Raw genomic sequence first — 24,757 nt, forward strand, 5'->3', positions numbered from 1 at the left:
TTCCATGCCGAATAAACAGTAATTTTATTTAACCGTCGACAAAGCGTAATTACTGAGTTTCTTGCCGGTTCTTGGTGGAATCTACGTTCGAATTCAGATTCAACTTAACATTTTTATTTAAATTACGATTCATAAGTGTTAGTAAGAACCTACTTGAAAAAAGTATTGAGAGATTTTATTGAAAAGGGCCTCACTTATAAACGTTATCGACTGTTTAGTTAAACACAGACAGTGTTTCTCTTTCTTTAAAATTCGAAAGAAGAAGACACAGCATTGTTTTACTAATCACTCGCTAAACAACGCTTATAAGTAAGGTCGTTTATTATTAGTGGAAACGACAACCAACAACGTAAGAAAGTAAAAATAACTTTAATATAAATTGTTATTCTAATAATAATAGGTGAATGAACTATATAGATATTAACTGCATAACACACGCACACACACACTTACATACATGATACAACACAAGCAATGAAGGTTGCCACAAAATCGTAAACCAGTTTCGTATCAGTATTGTCGGAGGCCGCGCGGCGTTTCGACGTAGTTTCACTATGGAAGAACAACTTACAAATTTAAAATTAGTTGCCGAAGTTGAAAAATATCCTTGTTTATACAATTCTGATTTACCATCGTATTCAAGAAAGGATATAATAGAGGATGCTTGGTCTAAAATCGGCAAAGAAATGAAAATGACAGGTTAGTAGAATATTGTACGCGATATATAACAACTTTAGTATTGCTTGTATGCAAGATGTATTTCGATATAAAAAATGAATAAATCTTTGTCCGTTTCGAATTTGTTCGGATACGATTCTTGCGATTGAGTTTTTGTACAGTATTGTAATGTTGTTGATGTAGAAACATCCTGTAAATGTCCCATTGCTGGGCGAAGGCCTCCTCTCCCTCTTTGAGGAGAAGGTTTGGAGCTTATTCCACGCCGCTCCAATTTCGGTGAAATTAGATGCATGCAGATTTCCTCACGATGTTTTCCTTCACCGAAAAGCACGAGATGAATTATAAACAGAAATTAAGCACATGAAAATTCAGAGATGCTTGCCCGAGTTTGAACCCACGATCATCGGTTAAGATTCATGTTTTATCACCACTGGGCCATCTCGGCTTAATGTTGTTGATACTCGTGGTTAAGTTTCCAGCTTAGTACAATAGATGGCACGCGAGTCGTGTCAAACAATTGCTTACAGATAAATGTAAAATTGCAACGTTCACTAGATACCTAGTTATTATATAATTTGTGTGCACGTCAAACTGAACATATATCAAATATCATACTATATTCAGTATGATATTTAATAATATACATATCTAAATAAACATAATATTCCTATTATGTTTATTTAGATTTTTTAAATTCGAGATAAGATGTTGGTAGGTGATTTATGACATTAATCTCTAAAATTTAGTTTTAATTTTTGTTTATATAAATGTGAACATTGTCGAAATTAAAAAGTAATTACAAATTTCAAACGCTTCCTAAGGAAGTATTTTAAAACGAGATAACCAAAATAAAATAGCGATATTCCTTTTTTAAAAAAATGCGTATTATATTAATTGCTATTAATTATTACATTAATACAAGCAAACACAAGCAAAACACGACATACGTTGCCATGTCTACATACATATAAAGTCATGACGCTCAGCTGAACGGTATAAAAGTAGTTGTGTTGCAGCGCCATCTACATATAAAAATGTTCCCTATGAAAATAATCATACATGTGTGTGACAAAATTCATGGTGATCGGTTAAACGGTGTCGAAGTATTAATCTCAAAAAGCAAAACAACATCAACATTGTTTTTTATATAATTACTAGATTGCGCGCGTGGCTTCGCCCGCATATGAGGGGGAGGAGTCTTAGGTTCTTCTACCATCGCAGTGTTTTAATGGATAAGAATCCCACATAAACTGGTTCCACGACACTTCCCCATAGGAAACATTTCTGAAGGTTTCCAATGCGTGAAAAAAAAAGATCCTTATGATCCTTCGCTGGACCTCTGACAATGTGTGTGTAAAATTTCATGATGATCGAATGAGCATTTCGTAACAAGCAAATAAATAAACAAACTATCGCTTATTTATGATTTAAAACTAGAGTTGCCACACTGCTAAACCTATGTTAAATTTGGGTTACACATGCCGCTGTTTCATACACATTTGGTGACGTTTATGATAATTGCTCTCAGACTCATAGCGTAAAGTTTTATGGCCTATAAATGTTTTCGTATAAACGGGTTATCTAACGCAGTAAGAATTATTCAAATCGGACTGGCGTGCTAACGTAGAACCATTCCAGCTTTATAATAAAATTACAGACTATTTTTTTGTAGATATATTGAGAATATAAAATACTTATACTAATAAATTTTAAGCTATCTTGATGTCTCTTATCGATTACTTATTTAGTTTCGTTATAAATTTACGTTAAGTACGCAATTCAATACCTTATTGCGTAGTTATATATAACCAGTACCAATTGAAGAAGAACCCTTAGATTTACATATTCAATGTAACTTGTTACTAGCTCAGCAATATTATGCACTACAAACAATTCTTCGTTTACAATACAACACTATTTCACTTAATTACTTATAACCACTTTAATTTTACTTACAAAATTCTGATAGCAATTTCGTTGAAATTTAAAACGTTAATAAGATACCGTTTAGGTATATTGTACTTGTCAAAAACCGTACTTTTCACTTATGTAAATTTATGTACGGATTTGTCTAGTAAAGACTGTCTGGAATAAGACCGCCTTTGTACAATACCATTGTATTGTTTGATCCTTTAAGTCTTTTGATGTGCAAAAAAGCATATTCTATTATAGTCTATTCCACACGTCAAATCGATATAAATAAAAATAGTGTGAAAATAGTTAAAAATTCTGCAAATATCATATCACTAGAAAGACAAAATAAGTTTTTTTAATACCTTAATATCAATAACTTAGGTATGTTTGGTACAAGTTAAAACATCACAGAATACTAAGATGCACCAATAACTTCGTTTTCGTTGATTTGCATGTATACGGAACCTCACTATCTGCGATGCGAACTTGAATTATTCATTGTTATACCGCTTATATTAGGGATTTAAATGAAGCATTTCTTGTGATGCGTTTCTCTTAAAACAGTTAAAAACTTTGTTAGTAACTGTTGGTAAATATCATCATGTTGGCAACTATCGCCAATAATTGATTATGATGACGTCTTATAGCTGTTTACTGCTACAGGAATAATTTCATAGAGTCAATAATTTATAATCCAACGATTATATTTAAATTAATTTTGTGCCGTGCTAATGAAAATTGTTGGGTTTTTGGGTCAAGAATTTATCAGTACCAAGAGTGTGTCTCGAGCAGTTAAAACCACTGGTTCAGGAATTCTCTCCGGTTGTATTATAATCCAATACAAGGTGGACAGACGATATTACAAGTGTCGCGGGAAGCCGTTGTATGTGAAAAGCGCAAGACCGGCCAGCAATGGACGTTTTCTCGCTGATATGATCTGATGATTAATGTATCAAAATCCCGTCTCATAAGACTGGGAGAAAAGAAACAGAAAGTGCACTTATGTTTGTGAATTAGGGCACTATAATTTCCTTATATTCACGTCTATTTTTCAAGGATTTTTTAATGTAACTGCTGTTCTTATTTTCCTTACCAAATAAGCTTGGAGTTTATTGTAGGAATTTGAAAAATATATTTTTTTTAAATATTTTTATTTAGTCCACAAAACTGACTACAATTATACAATCAACAATGACATACAGTAATACATTTAACTAAAAATATTTACAATTAAGTCTTCTCGATGTGGACATTACATGCTTATATGAGGGCTAAAAAGCAAAAAAAAAAACATTAGTTAGTAACTACAGCGTAACATTAGAACGAACATAAGAAAACTTATAAAAACTATCACCTATAAAATAAAAAGCTTACAGCAAAACAAAATTAAAGTAAACTAAAAAGTAACAAAATAATATAAATAGAACTAAAAATTAACCCATTTGTGTAGACATTTTTTTGTCAGTGGCCCTGTATGGATATTATCGTTGAAGATATCTATAGTATCTCTAAAACAGTTAGCAAAAGATAGCATTCTAGCAGCAACATGAGTAGAAAGATTAAAAAAAAAAAGACAGTAGACAAAGTAGACAAATAATAATAGCCTAAGGCATCAGGATCGGTATCTGTGACTCTCATTATTGGAGTGTACCCATAAACCATTGAGACTACAGCTATATAATAATCTAACAATACATGTCGTACTTTTGAGGAGAAGATCTGTAGCGGATAGGCGAAACATATTATGGTATTCGATTTTATCGAACAATCTATACTACCATTTTAAACGTGTAAGTAACTCTGTATGTCGGTTACCACGGCTATACCACTGAACCGATTTTGATGATAAAGATTTTATTTTTAAGAACCCCTCCCAAACCCAACATTTTCCACCTTATCTAAGCTGCGGGCGAACACTAGTACAAAATATATATTAAAAACGATTCTTAATATATTTTATATTAAGAATGACATTGTTTTAGTATGACCCTGAGACAGAGTAATTGTAACCACGCCTTAAGTTATTACAAGGATAATGGAGATAAAAACACAATGTCACTTGGCAATATGATTCTCGTGTGAATATAAGACAAAAGCCTTTCAAATACACCTGAGATATAACATCCATCCATTACTTCTAGCTTTTATTGTTTTATTTTAATTTGCTTGCTAAATAAGAAAATTTTATTTATTTTTACTTTATAGTACTTAGATACTGCGTATAAGGGGTGGTGTACCAGGCAACTGAATATCTGATGAGTGGGTGGTATCTACCCAGACGGGCTTGCACAAAGCCCTACCACCAGTAAAATCCATCCATAATTAATACCGTTGATTATTTTATTCTAGATCAAGATCTATAATGAAATAATCAAATTGCTGATGAATGCTGATATGTCAATCGGAATAGGCAAAAATGTATTAGTGTAACGAGAAAATTACACGTTTTTAGAAATTATCAATTCTGTGCCTAAAATAGCGGCAAACAAATATGTACGTCTATGATAAAGATAAAAAAATTGTAATAATTGTTATGTATAAAAATAATAAAAAACAGTAAACAATTACAGATAGATAAAGGTTATTTTAATATAAGGAAAGAAATCTCGTGATAAAGGATGAATTTATTTAGTAACGTTTTTGTTTGTAAAAGAAATCACACATTTTTATTCCTACTGTTCTTACAAATCCCTAATGCCTTTTTTTGCGTGTATAAATAATAACTTAATTTGTTTACTTTTTCACAGTGCAAGCATGTAAGGAGAAATGGAAAAATCTACGCATAGTGTTCATGAGATGCCTAAAAGCTGTCTCGGTGCCAGGAAGCAAACGAAAACCCTATTATTTATTCGACGTGATGCAGTTCTTAGTTCCGCATATAAAACAAAATATATTAATAGACCCGATAACTGTCACTTACGAATCAAAACAGTCAGTATCAGAAACGAAAGAGACCGAGAATGAGTCATTCAAAGATTCAATCGAAACAATGAATGACATTGAAATTAAACATGAATTTGACGAATCGAGCAGTGAATCTTATGTGAATGAATTTATTAAAAAAAGACGTCTCGACGATACGGATATGAATATCATAAATTACATAGAACGCAGCGCGAGAGCTGAACGACCGTTGAGTGAACGCATAGTGCATAACTTGAATGACCCAGTGGTTTCATTCTTGAACAGTCTTGTACCTGAACTGAATGAAATGAACACATCGCAGTTTAAAATTTTCAAGCGACGCGCTTTAGCTTTGATAGACAATATTAAAGGTGATATATTTTAATATATTTTTTAAATTTAGGTATGTACCAGAATACATATGTATGTATTCTGTTACTATAAGTGTTTTTAATTGTAAAATTGACAAATAAATGTTTAAAATGATCTATTTATTGTATTAGACAATAACATATATGTTTTTTTTTTAAAACCATCATTAAATATAATATAAATAATTAAAGCACATTCACAAATTACATAGAATGTTACTATGATAAATAGTTATCAGCTATCGCCTATGCGAGTCTAATCGTTCTAACTTGACCTTAAAAAGGTTGATCTTTAAACCGGTTAGTAAGTATCTATTACTTTGAATTTGCAATTATTATAGTGAATAAAATAAATTAGACTATTTGTATTAGAATTTAATTTTCTTTTATTATGTTCAATTTGAATAAGATATGGAATGTTTTACATTACATTTACATTACTACATACACTGACGAAGAGGTCGAAGCCATGTACGAAGACATAGTGAAAGCTATGTCTCGTACCAATACCTTCTACACAATTGTTATGGGTGACTTCAATGCCAAAGTGGGAGTACAAGAAGATGGTGAATCGAGGGTAGGAAAATTCGGCTATGGGCGCAGAAATCATCGGGGACAAATGCTGGTAAACTTCCTCGAGGCTCAGCGATTATTTCTGATGAATTCATTTTTCCAGAAAAAGCCCCAAAGGAAGTGGACCTGGCGAAGCCCCGATAACATAGCGATGAATGAGATCGACTTCATTTTATCCAATAAGCGCCAAATATTTAGGGATGTCTCCGTGATCAACAGGGTAAACACTGGAAGTGATCACCGCCTGGTAAGAAGCACCCTGAATATTAACACTAAAATAGAACGATCGCGGTTAATGAAGTCGACTCTTAGACCAACTCTGCCTCAGGTCGAAGCTGGTTGCGAAAGCTTCCAGCTGGAACTACAGAACCGATTTGCCATGTTGGAAACCAGGCAGGGCATTGACGACGCCACCAATGGTCTGGTGCGTGTCATCCGCGAGGTAGGCCAGAATTACTTTCGACAAAAGAGCAATGGACGTAAGTCGAAGCTCTCAGGCGAAACTCTGAACGAGATGACGAGGAGACGAGAACAGCAGAACATGACGCCATCTGAGTGTCAGGCACTTAACAGGAAGGTTAAAAAACTAATAAGGCGTGACACAAGACGAGCGAATACCCGAAATATTGAAGATGCTATAGCACTCAATAGGGGCTCAAAGGTTCTTGCAAAGTCACATACCTCCTGTTGTCACCTGACAAAACTCAGAACCATACAAGGCACAACCGTCACCTCAAAACCAGAGATTCTAGCTGAAGTCGAAAAGTACTATGGCGATTTATACTTATCACGAGTACCTCCACCTGAGTCCCACAGTGCGGATGACCCACGAGCCAGACTAACACGCCATCTATCAGACGATCTTCCCGACATCGATTTGGGCGAGATTAGGATTGCTCTCGGGCAACTTGGAAACAAAAAGGCTCCAGGAGATGACGGAATTACCTCAGAGCTTCTCAAAGCAGGAGGCACACCAGTTCTGAGAGAGCTGGCTAACATCTTTAATTCCGTCCTCCACAATGGTATAACACCGAAGACATGGAGCAGAAGTGTGGTGGTGCTGTTTTTCAAGAAGGGCGATAAAGCTCTTCTGAAAAACTACCGCCCCATTTCACTTTTAAGCCATGTTTACAAGTTGTTTTCGAGTGTAATCACGAATCGTCTTGCCCGAAAATTTGATGACTTCCAACCCGTGGAACAGGCTGGGTTTCGAAAAGGCTTCAGTACCGTAGACCACATACACACACTAAGGCAAATAATACAGAAGACCGAGGAATATAATCAGCCTCTATGCCTAGCGTTTGTGGACTACGAAAAAGCCTTCGATACCATCGAGACCTGGGCTGTTCTGGAATCCATGCAGAGATGCCTAATTGACTGTCGGTATGTCCAGGTGGTGAAGTGTTTGTACGAAGCCGCAACCATGACCGTCCAAGTACAAGATCAGAGCACAAGACCAATCCAATTGCATCGCGGGGTAAGACAGGGAGATGTAATATCACCGAAACTCTTTACCAATGCATTGGAGGACGTCTTCAAGACGCTCGATTGGAACGGACGCGGCATTAATATAAATGGCCAACACATTACAAATCTGCGATTTGCCGACGACATTGTCATCATGGCGGAGACTCTGCAGGATTTGGAAGAGATGCTAAACAGCCTGAGCGATTCTTCAAGACAAGTAGGTCTCGGGATGAACATTGAAAAGACCAAAATTATGGCAAACCGTCATGTATCCCCGAGACCAGTGGTCGTAAATGGCTCTCCACTTGAAGTTGTGCAGGAATATATCTACCTGGGCCAAACTATACAACTTGGCCGGCACAACTTTGAGAAGGAGGCTAAAAGAAGAATACGTTTGGGCTGGGCGGCATTCGGGAGGTTACGTCATATTTTTGAATCGTCGATCCCACAGTCGCTTAAGACCAGGGTCTTCAATCAGTGCGTCCTACCTGTAATGACTTACGGTGCCGAAACGTGGACACTTACCGTAGGACTGGTCCACCAATTTAGGGTCGCTCAGCGAGCAATGGAACGCGCGATGCTTGGGGTTTCTCTGGCAGATAGAATCCGAAATGAGGACATTCGCCAGAGAACTAAAGTCACCGACATCGCGCTTAGAATTAGCTCGCTGAAGTGGAAGTGGGCTGGTCATGTCTCCAGGCGCATTGATGGCCGATGGAGCCGACACGTGTTGGAGTGGAGACCACGCTTAGGCAAACGTAGTGTAGGACGCCCAGGTTCGGGATGGATGCGGACTGCCCAAGATCGGGATGGTTGGCGTTCTATGGGGGAGGCTTTCGTCCAGCAGTGGACGGCAAAAGGCTGAAAAAAAAAAAAAAAAAAAAAAAAAAAAAAAAAAAAAAAAAAAAAAAAAAAAAAAAAAAATGGAATGTTTTTGCTATATTGAAAGATCTTAGAATTACGGTGTGAAGTAATAGCCTGTAAATATCCCGCACCTGGGTCAAGGCCGCCTCTACTTTTTGAGAGTGAGTTCGGAGCTTATTCTTTTTTATATAGTATGGTAGGTGGGCGAACATATGGACCATCTGATGGCAAGTGGTCACCAACGCCCATAGACAATGGCATTGTAAGAAATGATTACCATTGCTTACATCGCCAGTGCGCCACCAACCTAAGATATTATGTCCCTTGTGCCTGTAATGACACTGGCGCACTCATCCTTCAAACCGGAACACAACAATACCAAGTACTGCGGTTTTGCGGGTGAATATCTGGTGATTGCGTGGTACCTACCACCAGTATCTCAACCACGCTTCTCCGTGGCATATTTTCATCCGCCACGAGCAGGTTTCCATATGTTTTTTTCCTTCACTGCCGAGCGCGAGATGATTTGAAACACAAATTCAGCACGTAAAAAATATATAGTTATTGCCCGGGCTTGAACTCGGAATCATCGGTTAGGATATACGTCCACTAACTACTGGGCTATCACGTATCATTTCGTATAAAAACAAATACTATTCGCATTTATTTTTTATACAAATCATATTTAAACATTGTTTTCACGGCGTCCGTTACATTGCAGAGAGCATTTGCATATAGAGAGTAGTGTCTAACTTTTGTTACGATATTTTATCATGAATTCAGTATATTCATTATCATCTACCCACAAACAACACGCTTAAAATGTATCATTTGATTAGATTAGTGTTCGAAATATGAATTCAAACAGCAAATTATCAAATATTAACAGTTTCGATAACGCTGACCAATGTTAACTGATTTACTTATAATCTAAATGGCCATTGGTCAGTTGCAACCGATGACGTAATAGGCGACCAATCAGCGCTTAAATTCTCGGAAATGAATGTTATACAGCTAAATTGATTTACGTAAACATAATCACAGTTTCGTATATTAATTGCAGAATGACATTGCCACTAGTCTGATTGTGAACGTATACATTTGCGAAAAAAGTTACTATACTTTTTTAAATATAAGTTAGCTGGCATGAAGTTCACCTACACGATCTTAAATACAATAGAAAACATCATTATTATATATTCGATCACTAAACAGCAATAGTTAATATTGTTGTGTTCCGGTTTGAAGGGCGAGTGAGCCAGTGTAACTACGATTACAAGACAATTTTTCAAAAAATTATGTTGACCGACATTGTCAGTATTTTAATCGTCATGTCATATTTTAGGAGTTTTTTTTTAATACAATATTTCTAAGAAAAAATTGATTCATTGCAATCATTTCATAAAAAAAAATTAAAAAAATATAACAGCTTATTATTCAAATGTGATTTCAGAATAAAATTTCTGTAACAGTAACAGTAACAGCCTGTTAATGTCCCACTGCTCGGCTAAGGCCTCCTCTCCCTTTTGAGGAGAATGAGCCTGAGCAACATTTAATTAAATCCCCTTTACTATACTATGAGTATTTGTACTTAAATAAGTTATTATACTTTCAAGAGTATTGTTAAAACTTACAGCTAAAGAGACACAAAACAATAGAGTATTGACGTGGTCAAATGGTACATAAATCATAATCATATTGATTTATGAGTTTGTCCAGTAACCTAATTTGAAAGACGTTAAAAATGTTATCTATAAATATTATTAAAATGGTCGCTGTTTTCCTTCAAACGTCAAATCAATAATGATAAAAAGAGGCGAATCAGTGTTTACTAAAACCAATAAATGGGAAATGGACGTTCCATTAAGAGCTCACCTGAAGTTAGAAAAATTTCAGATTTCACCTCGACGCTCACACGCCCATCTTGCGACGTGATCTAATTGTTATGCTATGTTCTTTACAACGACCGACTCAGTATTGTATTTAAATTTTTTTCGTTGCACCGTAACTATACCGCAACAGCCTGTGAATGTCCCACTGCTGGGCTATAGCTTCCTCTCCCTTTTTGAGGAGAAGGTATGAGCTTATTCCACCACGCTGCTCCAATACGGGTTGGTGGAATACACATGTGGCAGAATTTAGTGGAATTTATATAGAAATTAAACACATGCAGGTTTCCTCACGATATTTTCCTTCATCGTAAAGCACGAGATGAGATTTACGGGCCCGGGCTTGAACCCAAGATCATCGCTTAAGATTCACGCGTTCTTACGACTGGGCCATCTCGGCTTCGTTGCACATGTTTTACAAATTATTTTGAAGAATATGGTATAGTTTTTTTAACTCTATTATGATAATGAATACATAGCGTTTTTACTTTTTTCCGTTCCATCTTTAAAACGCCTCAGTTACTTAGAAAATCCGTAGAGGCAGCCCTAGAATATTTGTAAATATAATTATTCAATTTTTTTCTCAATAACCAAATGGTAGGTGGTAGGGCTTTGTGCAAGCTCGTCTGGGTAGGTACCACCCACTCAGTGAGTGAGTGAGCCAGTGTAATTACAGGCACAAGGGACATAAAATCTTAGTTCCCAAGGTTGGTGGCGCATTGGATATGTAAGCGATGGTTGACATTTCTTACAATGCCAATGTCTAAGAGCGTTGGTGACCACTTACCATCAGGTGGCCCATATGCTCGTCCGCCTTCCTTTACTATAATAAAAAAAAAAAAAAAAAAAAAAAAAAAAAAAAAAAAAAAAAAAAAAAATACTTTTACGTTTTTGAATAAACACAACCTTTTAAAATATAATTTAGTTTACATAAAACATTTAATCTTTAACTTTGATTTGATATTCCCATTTGAAATCAAATAAAATATTACACACATGTGCTTAATATTCAAACAATTATTTTAATATTCCATGTATGTACGTTTAAAAAGCTCTAGTTTTAATGGCTAAACCTGCTTATCTCAGAAGCTACTAAAACGATTTGAAAAAAAAAAAAATTGTTGTTAAGATTAACCTACCATGGTTTTAAACTGTTTCATTTCATGATAATCCTAAGGAATGTTCCTTAAACGTCATAAATCTGACTAACTCAAAGCAGGTAATCATCATGAGACAGATATAATGCAAATTTCGTTTTTAAAGTTAATCCGATTCAATGAAATCCCGTAGTACTTTACTGGTGGTAGGGCTTTGTGCAAGCTCGTCTGGGTAGGTACCACCCACTCATCAGATATTCTACCGCAAAACAGCAATACTTGACATTGTTGTGTTCCGGTTTGAAGGGTGAGTGAGCCAGTGTAATTACAGGCACAAGGGACATAAAATTTTAGTTCCCAAGGTTGGTGGCGCATTGGATATGTAAGCGATGGTTGACATTTCTTACAATGCCAATGTCTAAGAGCGTTGGTGACCACTTACCATCAGGTGGCCCATATGTTCGTCCGCCTTCCTATTCTATAAAAAAAAAAAAAAAAGTACTATAAATAATAAGCTACTATTGCTTCGGAATGTGGATTCTATTGAGAAAATCCGCAAAATATTGTAAGTAGTATTTGTTGTATGTATTATTAAAACTAGAATATCTCGCATTAAATTAATAAATAAAATAGGTTAACAATGAATAAGTATTCTACATTAACAATAATAATAAATAACAATAATTAATAGTTTTGTCTTACCAGTGGTATTCAAATTCGTGTCACCCCACGGTCCATTTCTTCCCAATATTTCATATAGGATGATGCCAAATGAGTATACGTCCCCTTTCTGCGATCCTTTTGGATGTGGGTTCGGTTCTCGAAGAAGTTCTGGTGCTCGCCACAGCATGCGTCTCTCCACGCGTAACGCGTCCTCGGACGTGTCTGCGCAACCACCTATAAAAAAAACAATAATAAAAACTTTCTGTTTCAAAAAAAATTATAATCGTATGTAAACGGCTAATTAATTATTAATAAAGTAAGGGAAAAAATAAAATAAATTTTCCTACCTTGAAAAAGCAAGAATTTATCATGTCATTTTATTTCGGAGAAAAATAATTTTGGAAAACTTCAAACGTCATCCTCGTTTTATTGACGGCACAAAAATGTATAATATAGATAATAGACAATTCATTTATAAAATTTCTTGAACCTATGTAATAAATAAATAAGTTATCATAAAAAAAGCTCATAAAGGGACTCATTCGCCTACACTGCTGTAGTTCGGCTTAGTAGATACACATTTGGCAGAATTTTATCCGAGATTACAATTACGAGATAAGCACTTAGTGCATGACAAATTACGTCTTGCAGTCTTCAGTTCAGGTTAGTAGTGGCTCTATGATTGAAATAAAATTTTAGAAGAATATGTGTATCTTAGCAAAGAAATACTAGCACCACTGAAAGAGATAATGCAAAATGACCCTTTAGACGGGGATTGAGAAATAACAGTGCATTTATCTGTGTTCCTCGATTTATATCGTCAATAGTTTGCGGTAACGGCACGTGGCTGTGACTGGAATACTTTTGTCATTCTAACCTAGATACTTTGATTATTTGTTTGTCTAGATTTTTTGCCAGATCAAAAAGTTAAAACTTGGCTTACAAGCTTATCTCGGTCTTTCAGTGATTAAACTGTCAATATAAAGTAAACTTGTTAATATAAAAAAATTGGCTGAATAAGAATGACGTTTGCGACAATTGCATAATCGAATAAAAAATATAAAGAGATTTAAGCTATGCACATCATTTGATGAAAAATGATATGTATTTTAAAAATTTAAAATATATAATGTATTTACAGCTTTTTTAATGACTTTCATGAAAAATGTTAAATATCTGACGCACATATATCTAATGAGGATTGAGAGTTTTTTTCTGGTGGTAGGGCTTTGTGCAAGCCCGTATGGGTAGGTACCACCCACTCATCAGATATTCTGCCGCTAAACAGCAGTACTTGGTATTTTTGTGTTCCGGTTTGAGTGTGAGTGACAGTGTAATATAATACATGCACAAGGGACATAACATCTTAGTTCTCAAGGTTGGTGGCGCATTGGCGATGTAAGCGATGGTTAACATTTCTTACAACGCCAATGTCTATGGGCGTTAGTGACCACTCAACATCAGGTGGTCTATATGCTCGTCAGTACTATATTAAAAAAAAGGAACTTGCTTTGCTTGTTTGTCGGCATGCATGCACGGCCCCACCGAAATAAGAACTACTAATTAATAAAATACAGGACTTGTTTGTCTTTTATAAATATCATGTGTGAAAATTATTAAAATCGGTGTCAAAAAAAGATTCACGGCTTAAAAGTAAAAACTAATTGTAGATTTTGGGTATATACAATTCACATACCTTTCAGAGTATGTAGTCCATAATCCGTGATCTGCAACACCCAGCGGCGATCTACCAAGCAGTTATTAGAGGTCAAGTTTCCATGTGAGACGAGAGCTGAATCGTGGAGATAGGTTAGGCCTCGAAGTAGGTCTGCAACTAAACTCGCCATGAACATGTCGTCCAAGTGCAGGTCTCTGTCAGCTAGCACCGTGGCCAGGGAGCCACGGGAGCAGTAGGCTGTGACGATGCAGGCCACTCCAGTTTCGACACACACTCCCACAAACGGCGTCAAGTTCTCATGTCGGAGTTCCCTCATCTGTTAAATTAGACAAAATTTAAAATGTTTAATATGTTATATAACCAACTTCAGTTATACTTAACATAAATAATAAAAACTAAATAACTAAAATTAAAAACACTAAAACAAAAACAATATCAATAACAAAATAATAATATGAAAATGGTCGAAGAAAAAAGTTTTTTCGTTTCCAGAATAGCCAAAATTAAAATAAAAAAAATATTAAAACATTTTTAAGTATATTTTTATGCTCCATATATCTTATTTTGAACTAATTTTCCTCATTGTAAGTCTAATCGTTATAATTAAAAATATATATTTAAGCGATTCAACTATAAATTGTTTTTAGTTGTCTTAGTAACAAAATCAGGAATTGTTTTTTTAAAATAATAATGATCTTTTGTTTTCGGCTACATCAAAAGTCAAAAATTTATTCAAATATTTCTTAATCAATCACGTTTTCAATATTAAAAGGGATTTATTTGATAAGATGTCCTGGATAAAAGCAAAAATCTCTATAAGTATGAATTAAAATAAAAATAGACAAAAAATTCCTCCTCAAAAGTGCGCCATTTACAAAGATGATCGGTTTAGTATTTAAGACGTGAAAGCGTAAAAAACAAATACACTTGGGCATTTATAATGATAAAGTCAGTCTAACCGATTTGGACCACGGCTGCCAATCTCAAGAGAGATTATACGCTATTATTTTTTTACTGGCATGACCTGGGATTTTAACCTTATATCTAGGCACAACGAAGCATTTATAATATTGGTTAGGACGCTCACGCGAGCGGTTTTTCAACGCTCATTTCTTTTAACGTTTTGATTACACCTTATGACTTCTTTTGTGTATTTTCCTTAGTCCATGTACTAATAATTAGTGCAAAGCATCAGATTACTGAAAACGTACTTGTTTATCCGGACGACTAAACACAGTTTTTGTATCGTTGTATCTTATAATATTATTTTAATGACTTATAATTCGTCTTACATTGTGATATTTAAGTAGCTAGGAAAAGGTCTTATCTTTTTTTATACAGTGTCATAAGTCGGCGTTTTCAAAACGATCACATTGGGTGAAGCTTTTCGCTATTGCTCAACCTACCTAAATACTATACTAATACCTTATACTTGTAATCGCTTCTTGAACAGCGTGGCAATGCGGTAAAAGAACAAAATGACAAGTCTTATATGCGAAGGTGGCTTAGCAGCAACGTAAAACGTTCATCTAAAAAAAACATATAGGCCATCGCAGTTGATTTAGTGGGTAAGAATCCCAAATAACCCAGTTCCCCCCTCACGGGAGCCGGGTACCTTTCTTAAGGATTCGACTGCGTGAAAAAAATAAGATCTAAAGGTGTGGCACCAACCAAACAGTTTCAATAAAGTTACGTTTCAATAAAAAAAAATCAATGCAGTTATTTTAGAGATTTAAATGTGTTACATAAATGTACATATATAGATATAGATTTCCTAACTTTCAGTTACAAGAAAAACTTTTCTAGTGTACACTTGCAGCTACTAAATACTGTATAGGGAATTTGTAAACTTTAAAAGGTCTAAGCTGGCCGTACCCGTAACAGCCCGTGAATGTCTCACTGCTGGGCTAAGGCCTCCTCTCCTTTCTTGAGGAGAAGGTTTTGGAGCTTATTCCTCCACGCTGCTCCGCACGCTGGGTTGGTGGCATATACATGTGGCAGCATTTCGGTGAAATTAGACACGCAGGTTTCCTCACGATGTTTTCCTTCACCATCAAGCACGAGATGAATTAAATACAAGAATTAAGGACATGTAATTTCAGTGGTGCTTGCTCGGGTTTGAACCCACGATAATCGGTTAAGATTGACGCGTCATAACCACTAGACCATGCAGTGCAGAGAGCATTTCATGTGATCATATATAATTTGTTATAAAGGAAATATTTTTCATTTTCAGTTTCAAAGCTAAACTAAGTGATAAGATACGGTACGCGGCTAACTAATGGTTAGCTCTCGAGTCATTAGAAATGGACTTCTCAAATAGAAGAAAAGCGGAAGACCTTTTCGTTGTCTGCCGAGGAATAAAAATGAACTTTTTGTGTTCTACGAACTAAAATTAATATTAATTACATAATGGCCTAGTGGTTAGAACACATGAATCTTAACCGATGAATGTGGGTTCATACCCAGGTAAGTACTACAGAATTTTCATGTGCTTAATTTGTGTTTATAATTCATCTCGTGCTTGATGGTGAAGGAAAATATCGTGAGGAAACCTGCATGTGTCTAATTTCATTGAAATTCTGCCACATGTGCATTCTACCAATCCGCATTGCAGTAGCGTGGTGGAATAAGCTCCAAACCTTCTCCCAAAAGGGAGAGGAGGCCTTAGCCCAGCAGTTGGACATTAACAGGCTGTTACTGTACATAAAATACAATATTTGTGACGTCGTAAGTATTGTAGTTTCAAGTGCGTTTTTTTATTTGATTAAAATATTTAAGTATATCGGAAGAGGTGATCGGAATATTAATGACTGAATACGAGTATGGTACCCCTCATCATTTTAAAGACCTCAGTAACAGTAACAGTAACAGCTTGTTAATGTCCCATTGCTGGGCTAAGGCCTCCTCTCCATTTTGAGGAGAAGTAATAAAATTAGTCAAGCAATTGAATTCAATAATTGTTAATTTCGTCATTTCATCATATCCCACTGAATTTCTTTCGGCGGTTTGTCTCAGGTCTGAGGTGTTTATTTCCGAACCGGTGGTAGATTTATGACAATCAATAAGTAAGTGTAATGCTTTTATATTGAATAAAGATTTATGACTTTGATATGATATCAATGTTTTAAAGTTCTTGTATTGAAAAAGTTCCCGTGTTAAGTACACAAACTGGGTCGAGGCATGAAGGTAATAAAAAAAATATCAAGTTCGATTAACTAAGACATACAGTCTATTAAATAGGGAACTATTTAATGTCATCACAGTCAGTTCAGTGATTTGTTTTATTGGCTGTAACAAGCAGCTAGAACGAAAAACCTTCCCATTATCTTTAAATTGAAAAAAGAAATACAGAAACAGCAACAACAGTTATTAAAATGAGTTCAAATTATGTTCAAACGAAAACAATCAATTTTTTTTAATTTCATCTTTAAACATATTTATTAAGATTTTAATTAAAATAAACTACAAAACGTTTACTTCTAAAAAAAAAAACAAATAAAATTTTCGCCTTACTAATTCTACGAAAATTTATATTTTACTAAGTAGTAAGATCCTCCATGGAAGTGTGAGTAACGTTATATTATAATGTAATAAACATTTCTAATTACACAACATTAAATAACTCAGATGGTGATCTCGTAATGAAGTAACAGTACAATAAAATAAATTAATGGATTTTTTTAAAGGTAAGTATATTATTATTATATTTAATATGTTTTATTACGTGCTGATGTACGAGTTAATGTTATAATAAAAGTAAGGTCCTTTATTCTTTCTTTTGGTTATTCTCCTACTAATTTATTTATCACTAAATAGTAAATAATTGCACAAATTATTTTTAGTGCTAAATAAGTTTTCACTCTATTGCAATGAATCAGACATTGGCCAGGTAAGAAATATTAGCCATCGCCAATGCGCCACCAACCTTGGACACTAAAATGTCACTCATTTTTCTAAGTGGTACACAACTAAACTAATTACTGCTGTTGAACGGTAGAATGTCTGATGAGTACCCACTCATCAGACATTCATTACACCCATTCGGGCTTGCACAAAATCCTACTATCTAGTAACTTTTATTACTTTAGATCTTGAATAACTTGTGACAAAGATACGAATTTTTTTAAGACTTTTAGAACGCCAAAATAAAAGTATACGTGTTTTCAGCTTATCTCTCATTCTGAGGTTATTCCTCATTTTGACGGGACTACAGCGCCATTACGAGGAAAAAGCAACGATAACCCTAATTTTTCATCGTTATGACACCTTTAGGGACAAAAATGCATTAGCTAATTCTAAGCTTCGGGCTGCTACTAAGAATTCTATCATCTTAATTAAATTTTTACCTTCTTGTTGGCATTAACCGGATTTTAAATCCAGGACTTTGGAATCTGCTTTCTTATATAGCGTATAGCCACTAAACCACTAAGCATTGCAATGACAATTTAGTACCCTTTTGCGGAATCGTACAATATCGATGGTACAATAATGATTCTTTTTATATTTATGTTGTCCTGTAGTCTTCGCTACTGTTGCATGGGATACGCTGTTGTGCAATATTAAAATTGTTCATCGCACATTTTATGTGTATGACCGTCTCGTAATTTAATTCTACAATGATTCTTCCGTAACAGCCTGTGAATGTCCCACTGCTGGGCTAAAGGCCTCCTCTCCTCTTTTTGAGGAGAAGGTTTGGAGCTTATTCCACCACGCTGCTCCAATGCGGGTTGGTAGAATTCACATGTGGCAGAACTTCAGTGAAATTAGACACATGCAGGTTTCCTCACGATGTTTTCCTTCACCGTAAAGCACGAGATGAATTATAATCACAAATTAAGCACATGAAAATTCAGTGGTGCTTGCCCGGGTTTGAACCCACGATCATCGGTTAAGATTCACGCGTTCTTACCACTAGGCCGTCTCGGCTTTTTTTTCTCGGCTGTCAATGATTCTTGTCTTCTTCTAAATATAAATGAATGTTTGTACGTTAGTCCTTTTTGGAGAACTAAACATTTTATTCAATTATGATGAAGCTTTGGTGAAGTAACAATATATTTTTTGTATATTTTTCTTACAATTAAAACAATGTATGTACATCCTTAACTAGTGAATACATATCGTACATAATATTGTGCTTTATTTTCGCGATCAAAAAAGTTTCACATCAAAAACTATCAATTCAAATAAGCTTGGACCGTATTATACGAATTGAAAAAGCGTACGAATATAAATATTATAAAAAATATATTTCGATTGAAATCGCATCACAATTAAACAAAAAAAAAACTACGTATTGTATAAAAATTTTATGTGTTTTTATTTAAAATATCTTTCGTCGAAAAAATAAAAATATATCAATCAATCAATCAATCAACAGCCAATCGTTGTCCACTGCTGAACATAGGCCTCTCCCAAGGTGCGCCAAAGCTCCCTGTCCTCCGCCTTCCGCATCCAGTTGGTGCCCGCCACCTTCTTAAGGTCGTCGGTCCACCTGGCTGGAGGGCGCCCTACGCTGCGCTTGCCGATTCGCGGTCTCCACTCTAGGACTCGTCTGCTCCAACGGCCATCGGTCCTACGACATACGTGACCAGCCCACTGCCACTTCAGCCTGCTAATTTTGCAAGCTATGTCGGTGACTCCGGTTCTTTTCCGGATAATCTCATTTCTGATCTTATCCTTCAAAGATACTCCGAGCATAGCTCGCTCCATAGCACGCTGAGCGACTTTGAATTTGTGGACTAGTCCCGCAGTTAGTGTCCACTTTTCGGCACCGTATGTCATGGCAGGTAAGACGCATTGGTTGAAGACTTTCGTCTTCAAACATTGCGGTATAGACGACTTGAGGACTTGACGAAGGTTGCCAAATGCTGCCCATCCCAAGCGAATTCTTCGATCGGCTTCCTTCTCGAAGTTGTTCCTACCGACTTGTATTATCTGTCCTAGGTAGGTATATTCACTAACAACTTCGAGAGGTTTCCCCTCGACGTATATCGGTCCCGGCACGACATGCCTATTGAACATGACCTTGGTCTTGTCCAAGTTCATACCGAGACCGACACACCGGGAAGACTCGCCTAGGCTACGCAGCATTTCGGTGAGTTGTTCCAGCGACTCTGCTATGATGACGATATCGTCGGCAAATCGAAGGTGTGAGATGTACTCGCCGTTTACATTGACTCCATACCTAGTCCAATCCAGCGTTTTGAAAACGTCTTCCAACGCGTTGGTGAACAGTTTCGGGGATATAACATCCCCCTGTCTCACCCCTCTGCGCAGTTGGATCGCCTTCGTCTTACAGTCCTGGATGTGGACAGTCATTGTAGCGGCGTTGTACAGACATCTCAGTACCTCGATATATCTCCAATCGATATGACATCTCTGCAATGAGTCGAGCACTGCCCAGGTTTCGATGGAGTCGAAGGCTTTCTCGTAGTCCACAAATGCCATACACAGCGGCTGATTGTACTCTTCGGTCTTCTGCACAATCTGCCGAACAGTATGGATGTGGTCCACGGTGCTGTAGCCTGATCGAAAGCCGGCTTGCTCTGGGGGCTGGAACTCGTCAAGTCGTCTGGCGAGACGGTTCGTGACGACTCTTGAGAACAGCTTATACACGTGACTCAGGAGGGAGATTGGTCTGTAGTTTTTCAAGAGGGTTTTATCACCTTTCTTGAAAAACAGTACCACCTCACTCCCGCTCCACGTTTCCGGGGTCTTGCCATGTTGGATGACGGAATTAAAGAGGCTTGCTAGCTCTTTCAGGACCGGAGTCCCGCCTGCCTTAAGCAATTCTGTTGTGATTCCGTCATCTCCCGGAGCTTTGTTGTTTTTAAGCTGTTCTAGAGCCGCCCTAATCTCTCCTTGGTCAACGACCGGGAGCTCCTCGGAGTAATGGCGCATAAGAGGGGCGCGCTGGTCATCAATACTGATTCCCACGGGTTTATCCGATCTTGAAGAGAACAACTGCCCATAAAACCTCTCTACTTCTCCGATAATCTCAGGCCTAGAGGTAACGACCCCACCATTTTCAGTTTTAAGTTTTGTCAGACGCGGCCTCCCAAACTTGCGAGCGAACACTTTCGATCCCCGATTTTGCTCAATCGCAGCCTTGATGGCACGGGTATTGGAGCGTCGGAGATCGCGTCGCGTCAGCGTTTTTATTGTTCGGTTTAAGGCCTTATCTGACAAAAACGATGGTAGTTCTCGTCGTTTTCTCATGAGCTCGAGTGTCTCAGCAGAGAGTTTTGGTGCGTTGTCTCTTCTCTGTGGCGGAAAACACTTGCGGGATGTGTTTTGCAGTATTTTGACCAGCGTGTCGGTTCTCTCATCAATGCTGCTTATGGTTTCCAACGCGGTGAATTGATTTTGAAGTTCCATTTGGAACTTTTCGGAGCCTTGAGCAGCTTGGAGCATGGTAGGTCGGAGAGTAGACCTCATCATTCTCGATCTTTCGGCTTTTAAGTTGATATTTAGAGTGCCTCGAACCAAGCGGTGATCACTTCCGTTATTAAACCTGTTGATCACTGAAACATCTCTAAATATGTGCCTTTTATTCGAAATGATAAAGTCTATCTCGTTCCTTGTCACGTTATCGGGGCTTCGCCAGGTCCACCTCCTCTGAGGCTTCTTTTGAAAGAAAGAATTCATCAAAAACAGCCCCTGCGCTTCGAGAAAGTTTACCAGCATTTGCCCCCTGTGATTTCTGCAGCCCAAGCCGTAAGGTCCGACTTTCGATTCACCGCTATCTTGTACTCCCACTTTAGCATTAAAGTCTCCCATAACAACATTGTAGTGGGCCCTCGAGGTGTCGTTGAGGGCCTTTGCGATGTCCTCGTACATCGCTTCGACCACATCATCAGAGTATGTCGAAGTTGGCGCATATACCTGTACAACCTTCAGGGAGTACCTGTCGGAAAGTTTTAGGACAAGGTACGCTACCCGGTTCGACACACTACTGATTTCCACAATGCTGCTAATCGCGGAAGTAGAGTAAGTTACCGGACTCTAGAGTTATCGTGTCCTCCCCCTGTCTTCGGACTTCAGATAACCCCAGTATATGCCAGTTTATATGACTTAACTCTACTTCTAATTCGGCGAGGTGATGGTCCAGCCTCATCGAGCGTCCATTATACGTTGCCATTTTCAGTCGCTTTATACGGTAGCCTGCCGTGAACCGGTGATTCTTAGCACCCCCTGCCCTGCCGATACCGCGACCGCTACCTTGGTCGGGCCTAGCGGGCTTGCCGGTAACTGGGGGCCTTTTTTTGGGCGCATCTGCCATTAAGGGAGGGGTTTGCCCATACTCGCCGCGCTGGGCAGGCGTGTTGGCGAGCGCAGTAGGGGGTAAGATGTTTATGGGAGGGGGGACGCTGCTGCCCATCCCCCCTTTTTCCCGTCCCTCAGTCGCCTCTTACGACACCCACGGGATGAGATTGGGGGAGTACTATTCTAAGCCGGTACTCCACGGCGCATAATACATGCAATTTAATTATTCGTTCTTATATTTTTTTTTGTATACTGCGATTGAAAATGAAAAATAAAAATAAATTACTATTTTTAATGTGTATGTGTGTGTATTACTGAGTTTAAATTTGACGTGTAATTATATTGATAACTCATAATAGCGTTAACTTATTCATTATTATTACATAGCTATTGGTAGTAATACAAAAGTTAGTTCTATATATTTTCATATATTTCTTATAATACATTCTTCAAATTGTTTTTTGTTATAATTTAAGGTACTTCCTCGGACCTAAATTGTATTGTTTTTAAATTTAATTATTACCATACGTGATATTGGTAATCTTTAATAAATAATTGTTAGCAGTATATTTTTTCAATCTATTAGGATATAAAAATGGTAGAACAATTCTAACAACAAACTTGAAACTCATTACAAAAAAACGATTGTGGAATTACAAGTGTTGTGGGATATTGACTATTATAACATTTAAAGGGTTCACGCCTTAGACTAGCCTATTTTGTAAGTTGATTTTAAATATTTCATGTGTTAGATACAAAGTGAGTTCTTACAGAAAAACACTTCAATTTTACAAGGAAATTAAAGGCTACGTAACGTACTACAAATGGCAAGAATTGCGCCATTTAAGACAACATTTTGATTCGCAGATGCTTTTATACTAATGTCCTACTGCTGGGCTAAGGCCTCCTCTCCCTTTTGAGGGTTTGGAGCCTATTCCACCACACTGCTCCAATGCGTAAATAAATAAATCCACATAAATAATATGTATTTGCTTAAAGCGTCGTAGGTTTTAATGTAAATTATTTATCGTCTAGAGGATGGCTCACGAAGTGGTTAATTTTTCTTCTAATGTATAATCGTGCCTAAAAAACTTATTAAGTGTTTTTTTTTACTTGTAAAACTTAGTAAAACATAATAGTACAAAAACTTGCATTAACAATATTACACCTCGTCTTATTGCCTCTATGATAGTTGATAGGGCTGGTTCAATTTTTCAGTTTACTGGTGGTAGGGCTTTGTGCAAGCCCGTCTGGGTAAGTACTACCCATTGGTCAGATATTCTACCGCAAAACAGCAACACTTGTTATTTTTGTGTTCTGGTTTGAGGGGTGAGTGAACTAGTGTAATTACAGGCACAAGAGATATAACATCTTAGTTCCCAAGGTTGGTGGCGCATTGACGATGTATGCGATGGTTAACATTTCTCACAATGCTAATGTCTATGGGCGTTGGTGACTACTTACCATCAGGTAGCATATGCTCGTCCGCCAACCTATACTATAAAAAAAAATAATGTTTCGCTCAGAGAATCGGAATTGCGATTCAAAGGGCAAATGCTGCTTACCCCTTTTGCCACCATTCCACACAATCACGAATTGTTATTTAATCTTCAATACAATATATATTGAGATTTTATATATGGTATTTAATATTACGGTAAAACTTTATATATATACATATGTACCCTTTTCAAACATTTTTTTTAAATGATTTATAGAATAACATTAATTATTGTCGTTGTTTGACTACATAAAAATATTATAAAAAATCTAGGAATCGATTTATCCCGTATATATTTTAACAATAGTTCTATATGAATTTACTCAATATTGATGAAATTTTACTTCTCAAACAAGTCTGAAGCGAAAAAAACTCCTAATATATAATACTGTAAGCTACTCCTACTAAATTGCTACTTTTTCTAAGTTTGTGTAGAATTGAAGTTTTATCAAGTTTTTTTTGTGAATTACAATTTTGTCGATAGCTGATTTGATTAATGATAAAGTTTTAAAGCACATTGATATTAAGAGCGCGTCTAAAATAGCTAAACTCCAGTTTTCACCCACGCGTCGCTTACACGCTCCTCTCGCGATATCATTATTATCATTTTCCTATTTACAAAGACTTTTACATACTTCAAACATACATTTATTTTATAAGCCAGTCGCTGCAGCGCTGTTGATACGAGTAGACTACGGACACAAAAGAATTTACAGCGCTTTATATTAACTATCGTATTATTTATACCTACATTTCGAACCAGTGGCACTTGACGATTCATAAGTACTTGTAAGAAAGTCTACTTGAATAAAATAAAATTGATTTTGATATTTTTAAGAACGATACCATATTCATTTTGTAAAAAAATGGGCATTACGAATATAAATACA

The 24,757-nt window shown here is 36.6% G+C and overlaps 2 protein-coding genes across 2 annotated transcripts in view; one reads left to right on the top strand and one right to left on the bottom strand.

Annotated features, from left to right (window-relative positions):
* LOC126770878 (guanylate cyclase 32E-like) overlaps positions 1-24,757 on the bottom strand; it is a 143,791-nt gene that overhangs the window by 14,011 nt on the left and 105,023 nt on the right. Inside the window, exons 13-14 of the mRNA XM_050490486.1 lie at positions 14,117-14,414; positions 12,460-12,654 (exon numbers count right to left, since the gene is read on the bottom strand). Of these exons, the coding sequence (XP_050346443.1) occupies positions 12,460-12,654; positions 14,117-14,414 (493 nt within the window). The remainder of the gene's footprint in view (positions 1-12,459; positions 12,655-14,116; positions 14,415-24,757) is intronic.
* Positions 534-5,950, top strand: LOC126770966 (uncharacterized). Its single transcript, XM_050490603.1, has 2 exons — positions 534-699; positions 5,340-5,950. The coding sequence occupies exons 1-2, from the start codon at positions 555-557 to the stop codon at positions 5,879-5,881; spliced, it is 687 nt and encodes a 228-aa protein (XP_050346560.1). The 5' UTR covers positions 534-554; the 3' UTR covers positions 5,882-5,950.

This window comes from Nymphalis io, chromosome 9 (genome assembly GCF_905147045.1).
Source record: "Nymphalis io chromosome 9, ilAglIoxx1.1, whole genome shotgun sequence".
In the NCBI taxonomy this organism is placed as follows: domain Eukaryota; kingdom Metazoa; phylum Arthropoda; class Insecta; order Lepidoptera; family Nymphalidae; genus Nymphalis; species Nymphalis io.

Bases quoted from the DNA above. Each gene is read 5' to 3' on its own strand.
- LOC126770966 (XM_050490603.1), top strand. From the start codon at position 555: ATGGAAGAACAACTTACAAATTTAAAATTAGTTGCCGAAGTTGAAAAA. The intron at 700-5,339 runs GTTAGTAGAATA...ACTTTTTCACAG, and splicing joins CAAAGAAATGAAAATGACAG to TGCAAGCATGTAAGGAGAAA.